Genomic DNA, 26,296 nt, shown 5'->3' with positions numbered 1-26,296 from the left:
TTGAGACAGATATCACTATATACCAAAATTGGGCTAAAAGGGACTTAAAAAGCTTCATAAAGCTCGGGGAACTAAAGAAACTAAAAATTCTTTTACTTTTTTTATGACAGATGGCCATTTGATTCATTGTTAATTTAAAAATAATAACTAGAGCAAGTCAGCAATTCAGTGGCTGGTATCAGGTTATACAATGTGTAGTGAAAAATGATTGTTACTGTTATTTTTTATTTAATTAATTTAGTTTTTGGTTGTGGAAAATAATCTTTATGTGAGTTGGCAGGAGTGGATGCATCCAGTCTTTCCCTGCATGTCCACAGAGAGCCCGTGACTCACTACTGGAGTGTAGTTTTAAGTGATTTTTATAAACTGTTCTTTCAGTGCTATTGTTGTCAACACACTTCATGTGCTCAGCACTCAAAAATGGCTCCTAACTTGATAAAAGCCCCTATAGGATACAGTGTTTGGCTCAGTCATACTTCAGTAAATCATAACGGCTTATGAGGGGGGCCAGTCAGTACCTATATTATACTGTGTGAATACTGAGCATCCTCCCACCCCAGCAGTCCTGTCTCCAATGCACTTCTGCCACACTCTGTTTATGGTTCAGTGGTGAGCTGGTATTAGGTGGTTCATGTTTGGGGTTTTTAGTGATGCTCTGAGCAATAGGAAGGCTGTTGTCTAGATGGGATGGCCATTCCTACATTTGGCAGGGATCAGCTGTTGTCCCGGTGCAGCTGACTGTTGGCAGCCGGCTGGTGGCCTCTGTGTTGCTTCTTTGTCAGTGAATCCTCCTCCTGTCAGAGCAGACTGAGGATGACTAACAAGACTAGCTGTATGCAGCTGTCATTATGAACTCATCACAAAGCTGCAGGCCTGTTCTTTCATTTGTAGGAAATAAAAACAACCAACTATTTAAATGCATTTAGTTTATGTAGAAAAGTAAAGGCAGTAATCACTTTTAGGAAAATCTCCTCTTGACTTTTATTGTTCTTTTTAGAGGTGATGCTGCATTTGTTGATAGGCTTTATTTTGTTTTAAAATATTATTTTCAATCCAGTTTGGGTTCACTTAGTTTCTAGAGTAATTTTACTCATTTGTTTAGTTTTATGGTTTGAAAAATGGTTGGCTTCGTGGACGTTATTTGTTTTTAAGTCTGTTGTATGAAGGTTATTTGTCAGGCTAAGATTTTGGAAAATCTGATTTTTTTTCTAGGTGAAAGTGCTAAATAAGTAACTCAAATAACATCAACCCCCTCATAAATTTTACCATTTAAAAGTAGCTGAAAATCTGCCAGCACAGCTGCCACTCCTTGTCTCATGAGACTGGACGGGTCCTGGCTTAAAGTTTGCTCAGCTTTGTGGCAAAGGATAAAATAACTGCCAATGGGAGTAAATGATGCCTGACGTTGCTGGTAAATGGGTATGAAACGGAACAAGTAAATGCATTTATGAACTCAACCCATTTTGACTTCTAAAATCCGCTATTTGTATACCAGAGTTTGCTTGTAAACCTTGCGTACACCATAAAGAAGAGAGCGCAGTTTACTCTTTGATATTTGTACATGATTTGTAGTGGTGTGCAGCATTAACCAGTTAAATAAAAATTATGGACTATTTTTTGGTGTTTGAACTGAGTTGCCAGATGAGTAGCCGTGCCACAGGCCAGGCTGATGAACCTACAGGTGTAGGTGAGCCTGTGAACACAGAGCAGCTCTGAACTCATGAGTAAATCACTCATCCTACACTAATTCAGGCCTAAAGCTCCACCCTTTGGGTTTAAATCAGAGAGTTTTATTTGATGGTGTTTTTTTTACCCTTGTTGAGTTTCCACCTGACTGAGCAGTTGAGCACACGCTCTGCTGAACAGCTCGTCTGCCTCGCAGGCTGTTCCTGCTTTGCTGTCCTCTCTTGGTGAGGGTACCACCAAGGGACTCGCCAGTCAAATGTGCTTGAGATAAAACTAACCAGCTCTGACATGAAGCAGCATGTTACCTGCTATGAACAGGGCCAATACTTTTCTTGGGTTTTTCTCTGAAATGCCTAGCAGATTTGAATCCTTCTGCTGTACTGTTGACATGGATCTGGTGGTACCTGTCAGGTAATGAGTTGTCTGTGGTAGAGGAGGGTTCAACCAGACTTTAAACAAACTGATCACACAGTGGATCAGTGTCTGTCAGCTGCTGCGGGTTCTATATTCTTGGGCAGATGACACATTCAGGTCTGAAGCTGCTGACATTCCCTTTTGTCAACTGGATTGGTGGCAGACTGGAATTATACTAAACTTGTCCTTTTTTATTTTATTTTATTTTTGCTATCTCAGCCTCTCAGGTCTCACCTTGATGTCATGCCTGTCCATGTGCTGTTGGAGGGTACGGGGCCTCAGATACCAGCACATCTGACCAGGATTCCCATTTCTCTCATCACCACCAGCACAGATGTCACAGACAAAATAGTCAAGGTCTGTTACAGCATGCCTAAAAACAAAATATATAAAGTGCCCATGAATGTGTGTGTGTGTGTGTGTGTGTGTGTGTACAAATAAGTTCTGTGTGTCCCAAGCAATAATGGCTTTGTACTGCTCTGGCAGAATGAACATTGTGTGATGATGGTAAATGGCCTGGTTCTTATATAGCACCTTTCTACTCTACCTGAGCATCTCTCATTCTCACAAGCACTTTTTTTCTACATTACATTGCATTCTCTCTAACATTGATACTCCGATGAATGCATCCGGTTAGTATCTTGCCTAAGGCATGCAGACTGGAGCAGGGATTGAACCACCAGCCTTCCAAGTAGCTGCTTTACCTCCATACCTGCAACCACCCAGACTCACTCAGTATAAAAACCTGTAATCTTAAAGATTACATAAAGGAGTTGACGTCGATTGTGCGCAAAGCATGTATAGTCCTAACTCTGGAAAGTGTATTAATGTAACTAATAGACTTGATCTGGAAGTTGCATCTGAATTTATTCATATGTGCATATATCAGTGTTTTATATCTATTTAAATTTTTATGATTGTGCCTCATGAAAATCAAAAAGTATCTCAGATTATTAGAATATTTCCTTATAGGGCTGGGCTATATCATACCGTTCACGGTAATACCGGTATAATTTTGGGCAACGATAGGAAAATGAAATATCGCGATAGAATATGGGTAAAACGTGCATGCGCAGTGCCTTTGTTTACATAGGCACATGGCGGCGACGCAGAATGAGAAGGGTGAAAGTGGATCGTTGAATGAAATGGATGAACCAGAATTGGTTTGTAAAAATGCTGCAACTTCAGTGGTGTGGAACTGGTTTGGCTTTCGTCTGTCAGATACACAACAAAGCACTATTTTTGGTAGAGCATGCTAGCGGGCCGTCGTTATTACCGTGTTGTTTGGAAAATACGGCACACTTAAAATCAATCCCTTGATTTTTCTGAAAATTGACAGTGCCCCTTATAATCCCGTGTGCCTTATGAATGAATTCTGGTTGTGTTTACTGACCTCGAAACGATTTTATGTCGTACGCGGCCCTCAAAAATCTGTCAAATGTTTTAGTACGGCTTTGCTAATTGCTAAGCTACGAAGCCGCACCGCTTGATGGACTGTCGGAGCATTATGGCTATATTAGGCAGGCGCCTCGCGGAGTGATACGTACTGTGCTTCAACATAATATTACCGTATTGTGTGTGTGTATAACCTCTTTTTAACTTTTGTGGATATTATACATGGTTGTGCTGAGGATATGTCGGCCAGTTTCCACTGGAAATACCTTTTGGTTAAACTGTCAGCAAGGAATTTGCACTGTTAAATTTTTATATAACTTTAATGCACATAAAAAAGCTGCTTGTTTAAGTGAAAATACATTGATGGGGTTTTTGCACTAATAAAGTTGTGGAGTTGTAAAGCATTTTGTCTAGTGTCAATTATATCGTCAGTTATATCGTTATCGCAAATTTTCAAATGTATATCGTGATAAATATTTTTGGTCATATCGCCCTGCTCTATTTCCTTATATAAATCAGAAAAGGATTACAATATAGAAATTATTTCTACAAAGGAGTATTAGGGCCACTTTAAGAAAAGAATATTATTGATCATTTTTAGAATAAATTCAGTTTAGTTGTTAAAGTTGAGTTGTAAAGTTGCAATTCTATTTCAAGAAAAAATGCTATATTAAAAAAAGTCGAAATGCATAGATTACTGTTGTTGTTTCAAGCCAAACTGCCAGAGGCGCTATAGCCTCTACAAAATGCCTTGTGTAGAGAGTTAGTGAAACAAATTATCAGTCGTCTTGTGATACAACATAAATATTCGTTATTGCACAAGGTGTAACCATTGATAGCCTTGCATCTATCCACTGCCAGCCATTTCATTTTGGACAAATTCTCTCTTCTAATTTTGTGTGTTTTTTTTTTTTTTGTCCCCCCATCTGACCAGGCACAGCTTTTTAAACCATTTTTTCAACGTCCATATATTGATCACCACAATATGTTTGTGTGCTAAAAGAAAAATCATTTCCTTCCTTGTTACTAAAACTGGTTCTGAAGTAAGATTAACTCAGAGAATGTAACCGTGGCGGCTTATGTTGGAAGAACAGCTGTAATCTCTACATTTTCCCTTTTTTCTCAATAGCATTTCAACTTTAATCTCAAAATGATCAATGACACTTCCCCGCTGTTTTTCTTTCCCTTTTTCTTTCTCCCTTTTCTTTTCCCCAGTCAAATCTGTCCCGTGTTTAGCAAGTGAAAATAAAATAAAATAAACAATAAAAGCAAAGGTGAATCAAATAGACCATTACGGCAAGGCTGGGATGGTCCATTTGGTAAAGTAAATCCGTTGGGCATCTTTCTTTGCCTTTAGACAATAATTCTGATGGCAAAAGAACCACGCGACAGGTGAGAAAAAAGAAATGGAAAAAAAACAAAACATCAATGACAATGTTTTTGTTTTTTTGTTCTTTTTTAAATTGTGACCCTAAAACTTTGTCTGCATGTTCATTTATATACTTGCTACTTGGTTGGGACTCCTTTTTCACAAATGTCTACCTCAGTGTGGTGTGCCATTACCTTGTGGCACAGCTGAGATGTTACTAAAGGCCATGTTGCTTTGATAACGGCCTTTAGCTCTTCTTTATTTTGAAGTTGACATTTACTCATCTTCCTCTTGACAGTACTCCATAGAGGCCCTGTGGGGTTCAGGTCATGCAAGCTGGCTGACCAGTCAGGGTAACAACATGGTAGATATGGTACAAGTTTTGGCACTGTGGGCAGGCACCAAGTCTTGCTGGAAAATGAAGTTGGCATTTCTATAAAGCTCAAATCATCACCGACTGTGGAATTTTGACACTGAACTTCAAACACCTTGGACTCTAAGATGAGAAAATAGACTGTTGCTCAGTGGTTCAAAGGCTTTTCAGATAAAAGTAAATTGTACCTCTTCAATCTTCACCCAGACTCCAGGACCTTGATTTAGAAACAAAATCTACAAAGATACTTGATATTAGGAATGCAACAGTGGTAGCTCCTTTCCTGAAGAAGCCCCTTTCTGTACGTGGTGGTTCATGATGCACTGACACCAGCCTCGGTCCACTACTTATGAAGCTTCCTAGTTTCTTGAATTGACTTTTCTTGACAACCCTGTCAAGACTGAAATCATCTCTGTTGCCTTTTCACCTTTTCCTAGCACACACTTCTCTTCCAGGCATGTTTCAATCAAAATGCTTTGATATAGCACTCTGCCAACAGTCAACTATATAACTATTGGAATCATTAGAATTAAAGCAAATAAGACCTGAAATGTATATAGATAAGGTGACAAGTTCACAGTGCATTTTTCTCACTTTCTAGCTTCCAGTCCCCATCTTTTCATGATTTAGAGCACAGCAGTGATATAAGCACAATCACCTTTTGTCCTCTGGCCCATTTCTTAAGGTCTTATTAACATTGCTTGGTTTTTAGATTTGGCTTTGATATATTGACAGGAAATTTTGCAGAACGTCAGTCACAGCAAAATGCTTTTGAGTTCATTTTCACATCAGGATTTTTTTTTTCAATTTACAGGGGAAAGTGGTTCACAAGGGGCCGCTAGTGCCATTGAACAATGACAGTTTTATCCTGAAGATGGTCATCCAAGGTAATGTTTAAACAAGTATCAGCTGTTCGTCAATAAATTCAAATATGTTTGTGTTTTGTCATGCCTTTACTTACTGTTCCCATTACCCTCCATGTGTTTATGATAATGTGGTGGTTGGTTATCATGTCAAAATTTAGTTTAGTTTAGAGAGACTTTTGCACTCGACATTGTATATAGGTGTTTGCGTTTTATTTTAATTTTTTCATTTTATAATTTTTTTTAAGTAAGACACTGTTTAATTATATCTGACTAAACAGATTTCTTGTGTTGTCCAGCAGTCAATTCAGAATACGAAGAAATTTAGTTTATTATTGCACACACCAAATAGAACTAGTATATCCTCTTTAGGCATCTATTACAATAGTTTCCCAGTGTTAGTTATAACTAGTAATTCAAGTAGCCTAATAGTGTAGCTCTAGCTAGTTGCTGTACATAATATAAACTATCAACTGAATTTTAACATGAGACCCATGTCCTTCATCTTTCACTGGGCATGAGTTCAGTGTTCTCATTTGGAAAAGAGTGGATTTGCTCACTTAGGGTTTCAAAGTTTCTGCCTCAGGCAGAGGAGTCCACATACATTAGCTCAGCTTCATGTTCATGTGTAGAGGAAGAGTGGAACAGAAGATTGAAAAATGGTTTGATGCAACTATATGAATTTGGTGAAGAGCAGAAAGCAAAGCTGTGAATTTACAGGTTGATCAGTGTTACTACTCTCACCTTTGCCCACAAGCTGTGGGCATTGACCAAAAGAAAAACAATGCAGATGGAAGTAGTAGAAATAAGTTTCTTTCAAAGTGTGTCTGGACTAACCTAAGCGTTGGGGTGAGAAGCTTGCCCATTTGTAAGCGGCTCAGAGTAGAGCTACTGCTCCTCCACATCACAAGTTGAGGTGGCTTGATCATGAGATTAGGACACCTCTAGAATGCCTCATAAATGTGGTGTTTCAGGCATAGCCAAGGACTATTGGCTTTTGTACTTAGACTGCAGCCCCTGCAACTCGACCCCTTGAATTTACCTTTTCCCTTATCCTTTCCAGTTTTAACACATTCGTATGATGTTTTCCAGAAGAAGATTCCATGCTGAACAGCTCATTTCAGAACTCGTCTGTCAATGTGGTTTTGTTTGGATCACTGGCCAAGAACTTCAGTCAGTCTGCCAACCAAGGGGTAGGTCTCTGAATTAGGGCTGTGCGCTATGACCAAAATCTCATATCCCGATATAAGAATTTTATCGTCCCGATAACGATATAAATCAACATAATGTAACATTTTCTGTAAATTCTGTGAATCTCGGGCAGCTCGACTTGTGGAAAGTGTTTCAGCTGCACGTCATGTAGCTGGAGTCAAGTGTTTTATCCGATGCATGAAACTATACATTTTTAGACATAAGTTGTAACGGCCGCCGTTTTCTTTGTGAGCTTTTATTACACAGCGTGCTGCGGGCAGCACGCTGTGTAATAAATGATGACGATGATCATCGTCATCATTCCTGCTACACTGGCAGGGCTAGGGGCCAGGACTCTACTCTTCGGGTTTTTGGGGGAAGTTGCAAACTCCGGGTCCGATAACAGGCACCACACCCGCAGTAGATGTGCATGGTGTGAGGTCTCACAGCAAGCTATCAAATACGGCGCATTTCTCGGCTTTTAACAAAATGCTATGCGTCGCCAGGTGTTTCATCGGATTTGAGGTGTTACCTCCTTTGCACAGTATCACAGTATCAGCTTAAAGCACTTGTTGCAGGCTGCTGAGTTTGCATATTTTCTGTGAAGTACAGCCAGACTTTTGACCACTTTGCCTTGGGCATTTTTAATCTGTAGCTATGCTCTAAAAGAACGTACGTACCTGGACGGTACTCAGTAAAAAAACAAAGCACCGAAATAAAGCACCGAAATGTGCGCTGCTTTTCAGTCTGGTTTCTACCGTTTATGTCAGAACCCATCCCTAGTGGTTATATAAAATATAAGAGAAAGAGAGAACTTTAAGAAATCAATATAGCCACTACAGTGACCATCAAAACGATGAAAAAATATTGCCGTAAACAGTTTATTTTGCGACACAACGAAACAAACGATAGTGTAAAATGAAACAATAGACGTTTTTATATCATCATCCGATACATATCGTTATATCGAACAGCCCTACTCTGAATCTTCAAAAATAAGTCATTTTAGAATTTTGTCTTCACAAAGCATCAGGGCTGAATGAGATGGAGTAATAAATGTTGCATTTTAAAGTTTGTATTATTTACATTGAAAAACTAAGGAGTGGTTTTGTTAGAAACATCTAAAAAAGCCAGCACAGTTCTGGAAAAACATTATTTGTACAGATGAAATCAAGATCAACCTCTACTAGAATGATGGCAAGAAAAAAGTTTGGAGAAGGTGTAGAACAGCTCACGATCCAAAGCAAACCACATCATAAACACAGTGAAGGCAGTGCGATGGTTTGGGCATGTATGGCTGCCAGCGACACTAGTGTTTATTAACCCTTTCATGCATAGCGGTCACTACAGTGGACAGCTATTCAAAGACTGTTTTTATTGTATTTGTGTCAGTGTTGATGGTATACTTGTACATAAACCACTACATTGGACACTGATGTGTCACTCAATACCCTGCCATCCACTGGTCGTTTAATGTTACTATAGATATATGACATGTTTCATTGTAATTATTGTTATTTAATCCCTAATTCATCTTTTCATGGCTAAAGATGAGGTTGTCATAAATCATGCATGAAAGAGTTGATGATGTGACACAGGACAGAAGCAGCTGAATGAATTCTGAGGTGTCTGTCTGACATACTGTCTGCTCAAATTGAGCTAAATGCAGTCAAATTGATGGAGGAGTTTTATTATACAGATGAACAATGACCCAAAACATACAGCCAAAGCAACCCATGAGTTTATTAAAGCAAAGAAGTGGAATATTCTTAAATGGCCAAGTCAGTCACCTGATCCCAACTGAGCATTTCACTTGTTGAAGGCTAAACTTTGGATAGAAAGGCCCAGAAACAAACAGCAACTGAAAGCCACTGCAGTAAAGGCTGGCAGAGCATTAGAAAGGAGGAAACCCAACATCTGGTGATGTCACTGAAATGAAGGGATTGTGTTTAAAAAAATGCTTCAGTTCCTCACATTTTTGGTGCAATCTTTTTGTCCAACCCACTGAATTAAAGCCGAACCGCAACTGCATCTGAGTTGTTTACCTAAAATTTATTGTGTTAATGTACAAAACCAAAATTAGAAAAAAGGGATATGTGTCCAAATATTTATCGATCTAACTGTATATTTGCTATTTCCACTCAGTACTGTTTTGCCAATGTTACAAGTGGCTCTACTTTGCAACAAAATTGGGAGTCGTCACAACTAAGTTACGCATTAACTATTTTATTTGCAAAAGGTAGAAACGGGTCATAAATCAGTAAACAGTGGTGAGGTGTTTGCTTGAGGGTCTATCAGACTGGGAGGCTGTTTACCATGTGAGGAGCAGCAAGAGAAAAACATGTCAGTGCTTTATAATGGCCTTTATTATTAGCTCCTGATGACAACCAGTTGGGTAGAAATTCTTCGCTCTGCCCATGAGTCACATAACCTAACAAAATAGATTAGGAGGCTCATCGCGCCATTTAGGAAAAAAATGTTAAAATAATGTTCACATCAAATGTCTTCACGAAGTCTAAGGAACACAAGCCATATCGCATTTTTGACCAAAAAGATTTGGCTTTGGTTTTATTTTAAGAGACTTGAGCTGTTCTAGCTGTTATTAGTGAGTTGTTATTAGTCTTTAGTAAATACTTAAATGCAGGGTTTGGGATTTGCCAATGATTGCCGCAACTGTGAGAGATCAAATGAAACTATCCATAATAATATTTTTTTTGTTATTTCTGAAGTTATTCAACTTATCTATGATGTTACTTTGTAAAAAAAATAATACTTATATTCATTAAAGACTAACCCCTACAGTAAATACATTTAAGGAATACTGGTAGATGATTGGTTTAGAAACTGCCAACCCTCACCCATCTTTTATCTTGGTCTAATTATTATGATTAATCACTGGCTCTCCCACACATTGTCTTTTGTCCTGTCTTCCTCTTCTCACCCCAACCGGTTGTGGCAGATGGCCGCCCCTCTCTGAGCCTGGTTCTGCCGGAGGTTTTTTCTTGTTAAAAGGGAGTTTTTCCTTCCCACCAATGTTACGGAAGTGGAGGAAGCGCAGTTTTTGTCTTTCCCCATATTTCAGTTCAGTTCAGTTCATTTTTATTTCAAACATTTCAACCATGAGCCTTCACAATCATTACAAAATATCATTCCATTATTTGTTTGAAAAGGAGTAGGCAGAAGTATTTACTTATTTGTCCCTACCCCCTCAAGTTTTACCTCTCATTCATTTAATTTTTTTTTTTTTTTTTTTTTTTTTTTAGTCTTAAATTAAACAAACAACATATGAAACAAAAGTAAAGCAAAACAAAACAAAACATACATAAATCAAAAACAAGAAATTAGCAAGCCCCACCACAGTATAGTTTGGTACTGCATCTGAGTACCAAATGACTTACTATGACTGTCGCCCGGCATAATTTGCAGATGATAATGGTTTTAGCCGCTGCGATGCTTTCGACCAAAACAGGCGCAGCTTGATGACATCATCAACATGCGCTATCACGGTATAGTCAAAATCTCTATCGTTGGCCAAATTTATATAGTTTCTATCGTATATCGTTTATATCGCCCACCCCTAATGGAAATTATAATTTTCTTTCATAAAACCTGTTACTTAAATGTCTAATGAGCTGAGGGGCATTCATGTGATTTGTGGATGAATATAACATTATTTCTTTTTTGTTTTGATTAGCTGAATCACTTTGCACATAGAGTATTTGAAGAAATCAGTGGTGAGTTGTGTTTGTGTCTCTGATTGTTTGAAGTAATGGAATCTTATGCTCTAAAAAATACAATAGTATAAAGTATATGTTATCAATGTTATCTTGTGAATTTTATTTTATTGTAATAACAAATATTTGCAAAGAGCAAAGACTTGTCATGTCTCGAGGACATGTCTCCATTTGGTAATATTAGAGACTGGATTTTAACACTTTAAATAGCTTTAAAGAGTATACTTTAATGGTGAGCTCTGTTCTGTCCTGATTAGTCCCTCATGTTTCAAGCGTAACACTAAAATATCTCAGTTAGCTCCTGTCAGTTTTGCTCCAACTCACTGTGACAGTCTGCTATGATACTGTACTGTATAACATCTGTGACATTTTTGCAGAGTTGAATTTGTTTGTGTCCAGGGCAGAGACATTGAGTACATCAACGATAATCCTCCCCAGCTGCATATCACTATGTTTCTGGTTTCCTCACAGTAGCATTTTCATGGAACTCAAGCTCCCATAAAGCTTGTTAAAGGCAAGAAGTCATCACAGCTTGAGCTGTTGCACTCAGCCATATATCCCAGAGATTTTGTCAGGCTGTGTCTCTGTAACATGATTATTCAGAGTATCTGCTGTCCCCTTGTCAGCCCTGAGGGGAGGCTTTGATCCATATTGGGGTAGCTGACATGCCAAACAAAAGACAATCTACACTTTTCACACCAGCTTATCATCTGTAGGATGTGTTGATGTCTTGCTCCCAACACAAAAGTCTCTCAGGGTGCAATATTTGCTGCTCCAATTCTCCCTCTGGAAGAAAAGTTGCATGATTTGTCTCTCAGCTCTCTGGGTTTAAATCCCTGATTTCTCCTGTTGTTGTTTTTTTAATCTTGTGTTTTCTTACAGGATGTAGTGGTGGCCTCTGGCTTCACTGTGGGCAAATCTCCCACAGTTCATAAGGACAATCTGCACCCCTGTAACCTGCTGCTAACAGAAGATGGAGCCTGCATTTATGTAAGGACCAGTAACTAATATAATGTATACATTAGCATTAGGCATTAATGGAAAAATTCTGTTTCACATTCACAATTTGGCAGTTCTTTGATGCTCCCTGTCTTTAATTTATTCTTCAGAAATTTTTATATATGTTGACTCATATATTTTTGTGTTTAAAAAGCAACACTAATCATCCCTACATCAATTTTCTTAACTACTTGTCCAATATATGGTTTTCGAGGGCTGAAGCCTATGTCAGCTGACTAACTCCATGATGTTTCATCATAAATAATCAAGATTATAATATTAACTAAAACAGGGGTAGGCAACCTTTCTGATGGCGAGTGCCATTTAAAATTTCCTCAGAAGTCAATGTGCCATATGATTGCATTAGCAATAAATTTAATAACGCTCTGTATTAACAGTTACACACTATATAGAACAACTTTATATAATTATATTTGTTCACAGATGTTGGCAGCTATCAGCGAATAGTTATCAGCTATTTTGAAACAAAGAAAGACACTTTTTATCCATAACAAAGACTCCATAACAGCAAATGGACTGTAAAACAGAAAATACAAATGCTATTTATGGTCTCCTCACAACAATGATAAGAAAAATAAACTGGGCCAATATGGCTTGTTTGTTAATACAGGGATACACATGTTAATGTGATCTCTGGTCTCCCACTCAGAGACACAGGTCTCCAAGTGTCCAGCATTCAGACGGCTACCTCATGTGAGAGAAAATCTGCTCACACAGACATGTAGAGCCAAATACTGTCAATAATGCCTCTGCAATGTTCTGAAGCCAGTTAAACTTGTCAGGTAGTGATGTCCAGCAAGTGAAAATGCAAGCTCCATGAACACACACATCCATGGATTCCAGCTGCTTCAATGTTGCATTAACTGGCATTAACTCAGCCAGTTAATGCGAGACAAACCCAGCTACTCATTAAAGATTTCTGGTTTGATCAGAAAATAAAACATTGGTCCATACCAGGGTTTTAATAGTTTTGCAATTTTCATTAGTTTTTATTTTTATTTAGTTTTGACTTCAGATTTTCAATTTTATATCAGTTTTAATTAGTTTTTACCAATTGTTTGCTAGTTTAGTTTAGTTTTTATTTTTTGAAAATCCTTAGTTTCAGTTTAGTTTTGATTAGTTTCAGTTATAGTTTTAGTTGTGTTCGCAATAATTAAGTGTAACAAAAATCCCAGTTTCATCATATCAGTGATTCTCTTCTGCTTATCCTTGGGTATGTTGCTATTCCAGCTACCATACTGCACCCTGGACAGGTCGCCTGTCTGTCGCAGGGCTAACACGCAGAGACGGACAACTCATATTCCCACCTATGGGTTCTTTAAATAAATAAATAAAGGCAGATGAACAACCATTGATACCAGGCAACTATAAAATGTATATCTTGGCCCCAATGAGACTATTAACTCTTGCAGCACCGAGTGTTCGTAATTGTGGTTCAAGTGAATTGATAAACTTTTTGAAGGTAATTGACTCACACAGTTATGTAGATATCCCCGTCCTGTTGTCTCGGGATGCATCACGCTGCCTTGCCTGGGGTTAGCTTCTGTTTTCTGGGGATGAGGGTTGAGTGTGCTCCCTTACCTTCTCAAGGTAAGCTAGGTTAGCCTTCTTGTGTGAGCTTTTCAAGTGCACTTTAAGGTTTGTGGGATTTTTTTCCCTTTAGAAATATCCCTCATAATTTGTCTTTTTCCACTACAAGACACTTGCTTTATCCAAAACACAGTCATATTCAAAGTAATCCCAAATTGGACTCTGGCGCTTTCTCCCGACTTTTCCTGACATGATTCTGCGCGTGGACGGAGTAGCAACACAGACGACTCGACTAACGTACTTGCCTCCTGCTGGCATAATGAGACACAGCAAGAAAAAAATCTGGAAACTAAACTTCATTTTCACCCTTGACTATTGTATGACACGCACACATCAACGAAAACTAAACACATTTTTGCTATAAATTCAGTTAATTTTAGTTAATTTTGTGAACACTCATTCCAGTTTTAGTTAGTTTTCCTTTTTTTGTTTTTATTTTTATTTCCGTTAACGAAAATGTTTTTTCACTTCTAGTTTTCGTTATTTCGTTAGTTTTCGTTAACGATAATAACCTTGGTCCATACACCTGAAAGTCCCAAAAATGCATTGTGTCTCGAGTCTACGGATGTATCCGTGTATTTCCGTGGTGCTGATGCTGTGCTGAGTGGACAGCTCCTGAGGCTTTTGAAGTGTCGGAATGTGGAAAGTTAACAACATCTCTCTTACCAGTAGGCTAAGTTATTTTTAGCCAATTACAAGTTGAATCTGGTACTTGGGGTTGTTAGTGAAGAGGCACAACTAATGTGTCTATGCGAGCTAATTTGCGATGTGCACCGCTGCTGCGGCCATTTATTTTTTGATGCACCTTCTCAGATTAATTCACTGCGTGTCGTGCCCAGGGCTGGACTGGGACAAAAAAACAACCCGGGAATTTTGACTAAAGACAGGCCCACCAGGTATTAAAGCCATAAAGCCTTTGAATGCAAACAAACGCTGTTGTGACAGTTGGAGCAGGGCGATATGACCAAAAATATTTATCACGATATACATTTGAAAATTTGCGATAACGATATAACTGACGATATAATTGACACTAGACAAAATACTTTACAACTCCACAACTTTATTAGTGCAAAAACCCCATCAATGTATTTTCACTTAAACAAGCAGCTGTTGTTTATGTGCATTAAAGTTATTTAAAAATTTAACAGTGCAAATTCCTTGCTGACAGTTTAACCAAAAGACATTTCCAGTGGAAATTGGCCGACATATCCTCAGCATAACCATGTATAATATCCACAAAAGTTAAAAAGAGGTTATACACACACAATACGGTAATATTATGTTGAAGCACAGTACATATCACTCCGCGAGGCGCCTGCCTAATATAGCCGTAATGCTCCGACAGTCCATCAAGCGGTGCGGGTTCGTAGCTTAGCAATTAGCAAAGCCGTACTAAAACATTTGACAGATTTTCGAGCACCGCTTACGACATAAAATCGTTTCGAGGTCAGTAAACACAACCAGAATTCATACATAAGGCACATGGGATTATAAGGGGCACTGTCGATTTTCAGAAAAATCAAGGATTTATTTTAAGTGTGCCGTATTTTCCAAATAACACGGTAATAAAAATAGTGCTTTGTTGTGTATCTGACAGACAAAAGCTAAACCAGTTCCACACCACTGAAGTTGCAGCATTTTTACAAACCAATTCTGGTTCATCCGTTTCATTTAACGACCCACTTTCGCTCTTCTCATTCTGCGTCGCCGCCATGTGCGTATGTAAATATAGGCACTGTGCATGCACGTTTTACCCATATTCTATTGCGATATTTCATTTTCCTATCGTTGCCCAAAATTATACCGGCATTACCGTGAACGGTATGATATAGCCCAGCCCTAGTGACAGTGATGTAAACTGTCTTGTTGGTATATGTATGATTTCTATACATTTTACATCAGATAAAAACTTTGGTTGTAAGATTCAGATAATTATTTTTTAAAAGCGAGACATTTTAAATGAGAATAAGAGAGAAAAGTATTTCTCTGTGCCCACCTCTCCCTGTCAATGCCCTACCTGGCCCCCCTGGCAAAACTTTGCTATACCCGCCCCTGCACAGTTACCAGCTGTCAGCTACATAAAAAAAAGGATCCTGGTGTTATTTGTCTCTCAGAAACAGTTCATAACTTCCCTTCAACTCATTCATGTCACCTAAAAGGTAAACCTGTTTCTCCATCACCTGTTCAGCTCTGATGATTCAGTAAGGACATCTCCTGGTTTCATCTTCATGTTTCCCTCTCACCACATATACAAACCGATATCATGACCAGCAGCTTTTACAGCTGTGGCTCCAGCAAACATCAGCTGATACTAGAAATTAATATTAAATAAATTCTAACAACAGCTGATCAAGCTTAAACGTGCTGCTGTTAGTTAGCGTGACATCTGGCGGTTTCTTCTTTCTGGTGCAAAGTGGGCGATAAACAAACAAGAGAGAAAAGCCGATCAGCTGATCATTGATCAGTTTCATGATTAAAATAGCAACAGGAGAGAGAGGGGGACAGAATGAGAGAAGAAGAGGCAGCTGTGCAGCAAAGACACAGAATACCTCCAGCTTTGTGTCTTTTTCATTCTAGCTGAAGTCCGGGACAAACTGCGTCCCCTCTCAGCTCAACACGAAACGCGTAATATTTCCTCTGAATACGGGAGGATTCTTATGAACCTTATGAATAAAATAAAGTTCACCATCAGTAACACCATCGCACCCACCCAGCTATATAGAAACTCCGTCATGCTAGCTAGTACGCAGTACGAGTTATTGTAACTGACTGTAAAAAGTCAGAACAACGAAAATAAACTCCACCTAAACTTGGTTTATATCTGACCCAGATAGACTGCAGGTCATAACTTCTTACCTGAAGTTCAGTTCACCTGACACTCGGACCGGCGGCTGCCTCGGGGCTCTCCTCCTCCTGCCTCCCCTCTCCCTCATCCACCTTCTGGCCTCCACCATTTGCTAATGTTACTGAATCTGTGGAAGCTCCGCCATAGCCCCCACCAAACAACTGAGTTATTTTTACACACCAGCCAGCATCTGGCCAATCCACCACCTTTCATTGTTTATACCATTACAAAAAAAAAAAATCATCGGCCCTCCGAGCAAATGGCCAGTCTAGCTATGGTCTTGCCAACAGTTAACCCTAGGGTTGCCGACCCCTGCTGTAGATCCTAGTGATCACTCTTGGCTGGAGTGCTGCATGGCTAATATTTCCTAATATTTGTTAATGAGCAATTCAGGGCTATACAGAACAAAGTGAGCATCAGGCTCCTTGCTAAATCCTGCACTTGATGGTGACTTGTGCAGTTACCTTGAAGTTGGCCTCTAGTGTTGTTTTTCACATCCCCAATTAATTTCTTGTACAGCCCTAAGCATTCCAGGATCCACATGTGAGGCATTGAGTCATAAGCCTTTTTGTAATCAATCCAGGCAGTGCACAGATTGGTCAGTATGGTCTTACAGTCTCGATTGACAGCTCTGTCTACCAGTATCTGGTGTGTCTAGCAATTCCTTTCTGGGCCCCTCATGTACTGAATCATGTGCCTGTTCATTTCAGCCACTATGACGCCAGGACTGGCTGGATGGGATGGTTTCTTCTGGGGATCATAACTGTCTGGCTTTCAGTTAGCCATTCCGGTTGCATCTCGTCCATTAGCTGGTTCATATGTGCTGCCAGGCATTCATCAAGTGCAGTTAGCTTATTTAACCAATAGATGTCTTTACCAGCTGTCACTGCTGTCTGCCTCTGTGTCACGTGGGAATCTCTAAGTTCCTGCATTCATGCACAACAAACAAAAATGATACCACAGCACACCATGTGCCAGCAACCTTGAGCAAAGAAGTCAGATAGATGTAATAAACCTTTTTTCAATAACTCTCCCTCTACAATATATCAATCTCCTTTTATCACATGGCCACGTACAATGCCTACATGCCATTTTAATTTCACCTACTGATTAAAAGATGTCAAAAAATATATCTTAACCTTTGCAGTAACCATTATTACCTAAATTTACTTCAACCACTCTACAAGGTCAGGAGCACTTCCTAAGAGCATAGAAAAACACCATGTTTAAATAAAAACTACTATTAAGATCATATAACTCCCGCTGGGGGAGAAGGCAACCAGTGAGACCACATACAGAGTATTTTTGCTTTCAGAGTCTCAGTTTTGTTTGGTCTCCAAAGACCTGAATATTTAGCAGCGTGAGATAGAAGAAACAACTCTAAGTACTCGGAGGATGGCAATGTTTTCTTATTGCTACATGACAGTTTAAAAGAATTTACCACAGTTAGTGTTTGGGAAAAGGTGTCTGTGAAGGTTCTCAGTCATCCAGGTCATCGTAGTCAAAGGAGCTTGCAAAGAAAAGCGTCTGGACTTCTTTAAGTTACTTGAAGACGTTTCACCTCTCATCCGAGAGGCTTCTTCAGTTCTAAGGTCAAATGGTGGAGAGTCCCAGATATAAACCTGGTGGGAGTGTCCCCCCACAGAGGGACAAAAGGACCCCCTGATGATCCTCTAATCGCCTGAGCCAAGGTGTGGAACTGGGTGTGGGTCCCAATCAGCCAGAGTTTCGGGTGAGTTCATTGTGAAACCTGGCCCCACCTTATCATGCGAATTCCTGAGGTCAGATGGCCCAGGGTGTGAGTGGGCGTTAAGGCGTCTGGGAAGGGATCTCAAAACTGGATTATAGATGGCAGAGAGTTGGTGTCGTAAACCACCGCCTCTGTTCAAAGATGGTCGCTCACAGTGGACATAGATGGCTTCTTTCACTCCTCTTTCAAACCATCTGTCCTCTCTGTCCAAAATGTGAACATTGGCATCCTCGAAAGAGTGTCCTTTATCCTTAAGATGCAGATGGACAGCTGAATCTTGTCCTGTGGAGGTGGCTCTTCTGTGTTGTGCCATGCGCTTGTGAAGTGGCTGTTTGGTCTCTCCAATGTAGAGGTCTGGGCATTCCTCGCTGCACTGTACGGCATACACCACATTGTTAAGTCTGTGGGAAAAGGTGTAGCGAGAAACGAGAGGGTGACTAAAGCTGGAAGAGTGAGGGAACTCACCAGAGGACAGAAGGACAACGAAACAACGAAAATAAACTCCACCTAAACTTGGTTTATATCTGACCCAGATAGACTGCAGGTCATAACTTCTTACCTGAAGTTCAGTTCACCTGACACTCGGACTCGGACCGGCGGCCGCCTCGGGTCTCTCCTCGTCCTTCCTCCGATCTCCCTCATCCACCTGCTGGCCTCCACCACTTGTTAATTTTACTGAATCTGTGGAAGCTCCGCGATGCCAACACCAAACAACTGAGTTATTTTTACACACCGGCCACCATCTGGCCAATCCACCACCTTTTATTGTTTATACCGTTACAAAAAAAAATAATAATTGGGCCACCGAGCAAATGCCCAGTATGCCCGATGGCCAGTCCAGCTATGGTCATGCAATCAGTTAAGCCTTCACATGCCAACTGTGGCACGCGTGCCTAGGGTTGCCAACCCCTGAACTAAAACATTACATTTGCTGTTATTAATAAGTAACATTTAATCACACATGCTTTACTAATGTGACTACTACTTTTCTGCATGTCCTCCTACAGTCCAAAGATATGCATGTGAGGTTACCTGGTGACTCTAAATTTGCCGTATATCTTAATGCTGTTGCATTGCAAATCACATTGCATTATGTCTGCCAAGGAGATGTACAGGAAACTTTATAGAGGTCATATAAAGTCATGTTAACTGTTCATTAAAATCCATTTTGATGACGTCCAACAAGGTCTTCAAAATCATCTTAAACATTTATTAGTCAAAAATTGACAAAAGGCCTTATAACGTAGGGGGGGAAAAAAACACTAAAGCAGCTCACCTCTGTCTCCTGTCTCCTTTTAGGTGTTGCGTCCAGCGCTTCCTAACCCCAGATCCCCACCAGCCAACAAAAGGAGATCCCCAGTCTCTGCTGAGGTCAGAATGAGTATCCTGTTTAGTTATAGAGATTGCTGGAGTTTGTCTTGGAGGTCTTGTAGCTGTCAGAATGCTTTATGTCATTTAAGGGCTTCCGTGAATTGGGATGTCACCAGACTTTTGTGTCTGCCTATTTGTCATTGTTTAACAGCTTCTTTAAGCCTTTAAAAATCCAGCTTTGAATAACTGCTTGCTAGGGATTGGAAGTGAACCGGGTCTTGCAGAAAACCGGTTCTCAGTATTCCAATTCCTTGAAATTCTTGGTCAGTTAATGAGAACACAATGACAATCGATAAGTGAATCAATAAGGAATCGATCAGTGATATCTGTAATGGAATTGAAATTGCTAAACTTGTGTCAGTTCCAATCCTTAAAGCTTGCTATTGCTGTTTTCACAAATGGCTTAAAACATGTACAAATCAGCAGATGATAATAATAAGTATATTTTTAGCTAAAGCCAAAATGCTTAAAAAAAACCCCTCAAATTACATAGTTAATTGTCTAATTGTTTAATTGTCTAAATAGAATAGAATAGAATAGCCTTTATTGTCATTGTACAAAGTACAACGAAATTGGAGTGCCACTCCCTTGGTGCAAAATGCAAAATAAATATAAATGTAAAATATAAAAAGTACAATAAAACAACCGTAGTACTCAGACAATAATAAGTACAATATATACAGGATAGCAGCATAATATAATGCTAGTATGAATAGCAGCATAATATAGTGACAATGGCAAGTATAGTTAAGCAGGTTTAATTGTTTTGTGCTTATTTACTACGGTGATAGCTCTGGGAAAGAAGCTATCCCTGAATCTGTTTGTCCTGGTTTTATGTGACCTGTACCGTCGGCCTGACGGTAATAGTTCAAACAGTTGATTACTGGGGTGAGAGTAGTCCTTAATGATATTGCCAGCTCTGCTGAGGTATCGGGAGTTATGACAATAAATTACAATATTCAGAAGCCTTAAAACCTAAAGCTGATTTTATACAGAAACTCTGGATTTTTGGCGGATGATTCTTGGCATCTTAAGCCAGCGGTCCCCAACCCCTGGGCCTCGGACCGGTACCGGTCCGTGAGTCGTTTGGTACCGGGCCACGAGAGTTGAGGCTCAGGTGTGAAATGTATGGTTTTCAGGGTTTTTATCGGTTTTCAGCGTTATTTTGTTATCGTTTTTATCGTTAACTCGGTTTTCCTGGGTCTTTTCACGTGTGTTATGAATAAATTTGTTTTATTTAGTTTTTAGTTTTATTTTGTTGTATTTATCTGCGACACGTTAAAGGCCGGTCCGTGAAAATACTGTCGGGCATAAACCGGTCCGTGGCGCACATAAGGTTGGGGACCGCTGTCTTAAGCCATCCCCTTTGTTCAACGATGGCTGTTCACAGGGACTGCTTCACAGTGACTGCTTCTGGGACTTGCTCAGTTGTCTTCAGTCATAATACAAAAGATTAAAGTAGCACAAGGAAGATGTCAGAAATGAACAGATACTTGTTTTTGTATAATTGTAGGTAGTAGCATTTAACACCTCAAATACAGGACATGTATTAAGTTGCAGAATTGATCAGTGTAGAATTGACATGATCTGTCGGCGTGTCTGTGGCTGAATGTTAACATGCTCGTATTGGTGTTTTAACACAGTTTTGCTTCTCCTCAGCTTTCTTCAGCCAAGGCTCCAAAGTACACATATGCCAAACTGGACAGCTTGAAAGCTGGATCTGTTGTCAATGTGTATGGTGTAGTGGTGTTCTTCAAACAGCCTTTTAAGAGCCGTGGTACAGGTCAGTAAAGAACCCATATCAGAGTTTAGTTGGACTTTTAACCAGAAGATAAGGTGGATAAAGCTGTGCTAGTTGCTACTTAAGTAGCTTCACTCAGCAGGCTATCTGTTTCCTTAGTAGCCTTCGTCAAAAAATGCATTCGTCTTCTATCGATGTTTGTGGCAATGTCTGGCATTAAAAACAGAAGCTCTTCATCTCCCCAACCACGTGATCTGCAGCTCAGAAACAGGTTTGCTGTCCTGTATGAACTTATTCACTCTAACCTGTCTATGAAGCCCTCTGAGCATCCACTTTTGCGTCTCTCTCAAAGAATTATTTAAACATAAAAAAAGAACCCCCTCAGATCTTGAGCCCCTGGCATCCCATTGTAAACTTCAGGTAAAGAATTTTGGCGTCATGGTTTTTCTTTATTAATTCACCGTAACTTTAAGATGGATCAAACTATGTTAAATTCAACTTTCTGTAAGACCTTACTAACTAAAGTTAAACCACTTTTATTCTATCAATTCATCGTCATTCATGCCTTTATTATATCCAAACTAGAGATGGACCGATCCGATATTACGTATCGGTATCGGTCCGATACTGACCTAAATTACTGGATCGGATATCGGAGAGAAATAAAAAATGTAATCCGATCCATTAAATATCAAAAAAAGCACCTCACAAAACCTGCGACACGGCGTAACAGGGCTCATAACCGTAGCACATCGGAGCAGTGTGGTCACGTGATAGAGCGGCTGTGTGTATTTGTAGCCTGCTAGCAAACATTTCATCTCCGAGGAAGTTATCTCAGAGAGAAGTAAAGCAAGTGTGTAAGTTCATCTCTGAATGTTTGTAAAGCATTCCCGCGTTAAGCTTAACAACTGATATATAGAGCAACTGCCTCTTCTCTCTTTCTCTCTCCTGCTGCTGCTTCAATCGTGAAACTGCTTAATGATCAGCTGATCGGCTTTTCTGTCGCAAGTCCGTCTCTCTTCTTTGTTTATCGCCCACTTCTCACCAGAAAGAGGAAACCAGCGGCTGAACAACAGCAGCACGTTTAAGCTTGATAAGCTGTTGTTAGAATTTATTTAATATTACTTTCTAGACCAGGATCTTTTTCTACGCAGCTGACGGCTGGTAACTGTGCAGGGGCGGATCTAGCAAAGTTTAGCCAGGGGGGCCGATAGGGCATGAACAGGGAAAAGGGGGCACAAAGACATACTTTTCTTTCTTATTCTCATTTAAAATGTCGAGCTTTTAATTATTTAATAATTATCTGAATCTTACACCCAAAGTTTTAAGCTGATGTAAAATGTATAGAAGTCCATTACTGTATATAGTAACTGTTAAGTCTAATATACCCTAGTAAGCTGTAGTATTTTTTCCTTTGGGAAAGTACCATCTGTGAATTCTGCAATTCTGTTGAAGAAAGATGTTGAATCTATTTAATTATTCTTGAAAAATAATTTATTTCTGTGAATTTTTTTCACCCTGCATCAAATTAAAGTTGATTACATTGATTAAGCATCATGAGGTGGGGGGTGGTTCCCTATTTTGTTTTGCTGAGAGTTTGCAACCCTATTAGTTAGGTTGCTTAATATTTCTGCTAAGTACTCTTTAAAATACCAGAATAGGGAGGATGGAGCAGGTTTAAGTTTATTAGATTGATCAGTTTTGCTGAACTATGAAATATTTTGGGTGCAGTGTGTTTTTTTTACATACAGGTATAACAGAATAGCTTTAGTGTTGTTGTTGTTTTTTAACTTGAGTATGAACTTATCAATGGGGTTTGATCAGTGGTTATTGATCAGTGATCATTAGAATTTGCGTATTAATGATCAGGGAACTGACCTCCCAGCCCATTGTTCATCAGTGGGCTGGTTTCAGTCATTGTGAAAATGTACTGTTTATAAGATTGGGGAAACCTGCAGTCAGCTGACACTGAAAAAGTCACTTGGATGAGTGATGAAATGTTTCTCCTACTGAAAACACTACGTCCAGATGAACAGAATCAACCTTTTCGGGCTTCTGTTTAATAGTTTCCCTTCCTACTCACAGTCATTCAGCCAGTCTGATTTCCCAGTTATTTGGGACAATCTGTTGGGGAACAGGTAACAGTAGCTAAACTACTTTCGCTTGCTGGCTAGCTACAGGATTTTCACAGGTGTCGAGCTGTGTCTTCAGTTCACTGAGCTTGGCCTTCAAAGCTAAAGCCAGGTTGCATTAGAAGTATCATTACCAAAAAAGCCCAAGGAATAGCTTAACATTTGACACACTGAGGAGGAAGGTTCAGGAGGGACAGGTGAAGAAGACAAGTGTGTTGGTGCTTACTGTCCTAGTCTCTGAAACAGTTGAATTGTTTTTATGGTAGACTAGACACTTTTTTCTGATATCATAAAGTTCTGTTTTCACAGATTTCTGCTCTAGCCTGAAGATTACTGACCACTCTAATGAAAAGATTGGCTGCACCATCTTCTGTGAGAAACTGGAGGACCATCCCAAAATCTTTCAGAATGGAGACATTGTTCGCATGCACAGAGTTAAGGTGCAAGACTGCAGAGTGCATTTAGTGTGTTTAGTATCTATAATTTGCCCTACTGATTTGTAAATTTTCAGGTGAGAACTAAATATTGCAAAATCACCTCTATTAATAAATAGTAATATTAATGTATTGATGAATAATCTTTATTCATGAGAAATGTAATAACTAATTCTACACCTATCTACACAGGCTCAAGTTTTCAACAAGTCCATCACGCTGGTCAACACCTTTGGTTTTTCTGTGGTGACATTTGATGGGGTGAAAGGTGCACCGGTTGAACCCCGGACATCCAGCCGGTCATTCCACTTTGACCAAGACGACCAGCGGACGGTGGAGGAGCTACGATCCTGGGCTGCCACTCAGGATCTCTTCGCCTCAGTTACCAGCACAGTCCCGCTGTCTGCTGTTCAGCCCAAAGCTTACTTTGACCTGACCTGCCAGCTCCTGGCCAAGGCCCCTGTTGATACCACCTGCACCTTGTTGAGGGTAAGAAACCTGAAGAAAAGCACTTTTCAATGCCATGTGAATGTTTTTGAAAGAATTTGTTAACCTTTGTTTTCCACGTGGATTAACATCCGTAATCTTGTGGCTTCAACTGGGAAGAGATCTCATGTGTTTTGTTTTGCTACTGATGTGTTTTACTTTACACCTCAGGTTTGAGAACAGAAGCTACGCTGTAAGTGGCGACTGGTTTCCTGCCAGTGATGGGGGAGATAAATTTGAATAGGATTTGGCAGTAAATGCCAGGCTCTTGCCAGTCAGCTCTCACCCACTTCTAGAGTCTGTTGTTATGCAACAACACATACAATCAGGAAAAGATGTTTTTCAAATTATAGCAGGCTATTTGATAAAGAAAAGAAAACCTCATCAAAAAGAAGATCAAAACTGTCAGTGGAAAGTGGTGATTCACTCAGACACCAAAAGTGACAATTGGTGGAAGAATACTTGCATCCTTGTAGTCTTGGGATCATGTGTTGGTGCCACCTGACCAGAACCTTCAAATCCAGAACCTTAATGTTGTAAGAGGCCAGTGACAACTCACCATGCATAATCTTTCTCTGGTCCATTTAGTAATGTCTGTTTTCAAATAGCTGTTCGGGCTTTGTGATTCTTTCATGATTCTATTCCAATACAGCGTGACATTGCTTCTGCTTTTTAGGCACCATGTTTGTATTCAGGCATAGAGCTTTTTGAGACTGTACGGGCTGCAAACTGCTGCAAAATTAGAGGGACAGATGACTAAATGAGCATCACCTGCACGTTTCTGTGCTTTTATCAGGTCAAAAATGTGTGTCGTGCTCATTACCTATATCATGTTTTTTTATTTTCCCAGGTGTGGGATGGGACCAGGTGTCCTCACACTCTGCTGAAGGTAATTGTTGAGCCACATGTCACAGAGGGACAGTTGTCCTTCTCCAAGGAGAGGGAGAACCTCATTGCCGATGTCCTCGTCTATGACAACCATGTGGAAGTGGCTAGAAAACTGAAGGTCAGAGATTATAGATAATCCTAGAGCTAAATCTTGTGATTACCCTCAGAAATCACATTCTTCCTTACCTTTACTAATTTACTTTTTGCATATATGGTACGGAAGCCTGTGTGAATAAAAACAAACAAACATATTTTGCAAAGTACACTTGGGTACTGTTATAACTGCAGGTAGCTGATTATTAAATATTTCATTGGCATTATGCTTTCTTTGGTGTCACACGAGGCAATCATTTGACTGCCCCATACACAGCCCTTATTCTTCTCAAAGAAGCAATTAAAATAATTGAAAGTAGAAAAAACTGAACGTGTAAATATATACAATGAAGCCAGAAGGAGGAGCTGCTGAGAGAAACCAGGGGACACGGGTGGTATTAGATGTGTCAGAAGGCCACAATGGCTGCAGGACTACTAGAGCCTTGTTACTTCCCGGATTGATTATTGTAATTCACTTCTTTTTGGTCTTACTCAAAAATCCACCCACAAGCTCCAACGCGTCCAGAACTCTGCTGCCCGTATCATCACCAGGACCCCTTCTGCCCACCACATCACTCCTGTCCTGCAGCAGCTTCATTGGCTCCCGGTCAAATATCGCATCAATTTCAAAATACTCTTGTACACATTTAAGGCTATTCATCATCTCTCTCCTCCATATCTCTTTGACCTGGTTAAGATCACCGCCCCATCTCGTTGTCTCAGATCTTCTTCTTCCCTTTCACTCACCGTCCCTTCCCCCCGTCTTGCAACCATGGGGAGCCGGGCTTTCAGCTGCTCCGCTCCACGACTCTGGAATTCCCTACCTCCTGATTTAAGAAACATCTCTTCCTTCTCTCTCTTTAAGTCCAAACTCAAAACCCACTTGTTCAAAATAGCTTATCCCACATAACCATTCCA

The 26,296-nt window shown here is 39.8% G+C and overlaps 1 protein-coding gene and 1 long non-coding RNA gene across 3 annotated transcripts in view; both read left to right on the top strand.

Annotated features, from left to right (window-relative positions):
- pot1 (protection of telomeres 1 homolog) overlaps window positions 1-26,296 on the top strand; it is a 64,797-nt gene that overhangs the window by 5,223 nt on the left and 33,278 nt on the right. Inside the window, exons 2-10 of one of the 2 annotated variants that reach the window (XM_085164635.1) lie at window positions 2,320-2,457; window positions 6,052-6,124; window positions 7,196-7,293; window positions 11,908-12,015; window positions 19,533-19,604; window positions 21,264-21,387; window positions 23,787-23,917; window positions 24,104-24,400; window positions 25,248-25,403. In XM_085164635.1, the coding sequence (XP_085020761.1) occupies window positions 2,320-2,457; window positions 6,052-6,124; window positions 7,196-7,293; window positions 11,908-12,015; window positions 19,533-19,604; window positions 21,264-21,387; window positions 23,787-23,917; window positions 24,104-24,400; window positions 25,248-25,403 (1,197 nt within the window). Of the gene's footprint in view, window positions 1-2,319; window positions 2,458-6,051; window positions 6,125-7,192; window positions 7,294-11,907; window positions 12,016-19,532; window positions 19,605-21,263; window positions 21,388-23,786; window positions 23,918-24,103; window positions 24,401-25,247; window positions 25,404-26,296 lie in introns of both variants that reach the window. The other variant, XM_085164634.1, reaches the window with a different exon arrangement.
- LOC146514978 (uncharacterized) lies at window positions 12,022-14,718 on the top strand. Its single transcript, XR_014874843.1, has 2 exons — window positions 12,022-14,208; window positions 14,308-14,718. It is a non-coding gene; the product is annotated as an uncharacterized LOC146514978 (long non-coding RNA).

This window comes from Neolamprologus multifasciatus, chromosome 7, assembly GCF_963576455.1.
Source record: "Neolamprologus multifasciatus chromosome 7, fNeoMul1.2, whole genome shotgun sequence".
NCBI classification, from domain to species: domain Eukaryota; kingdom Metazoa; phylum Chordata; class Actinopteri; order Cichliformes; family Cichlidae; genus Neolamprologus; species Neolamprologus multifasciatus.
The sequence above is the reverse complement of the archived record's forward strand: the minus strand, read 5'-3'. Positions and strand labels throughout refer to the sequence as shown.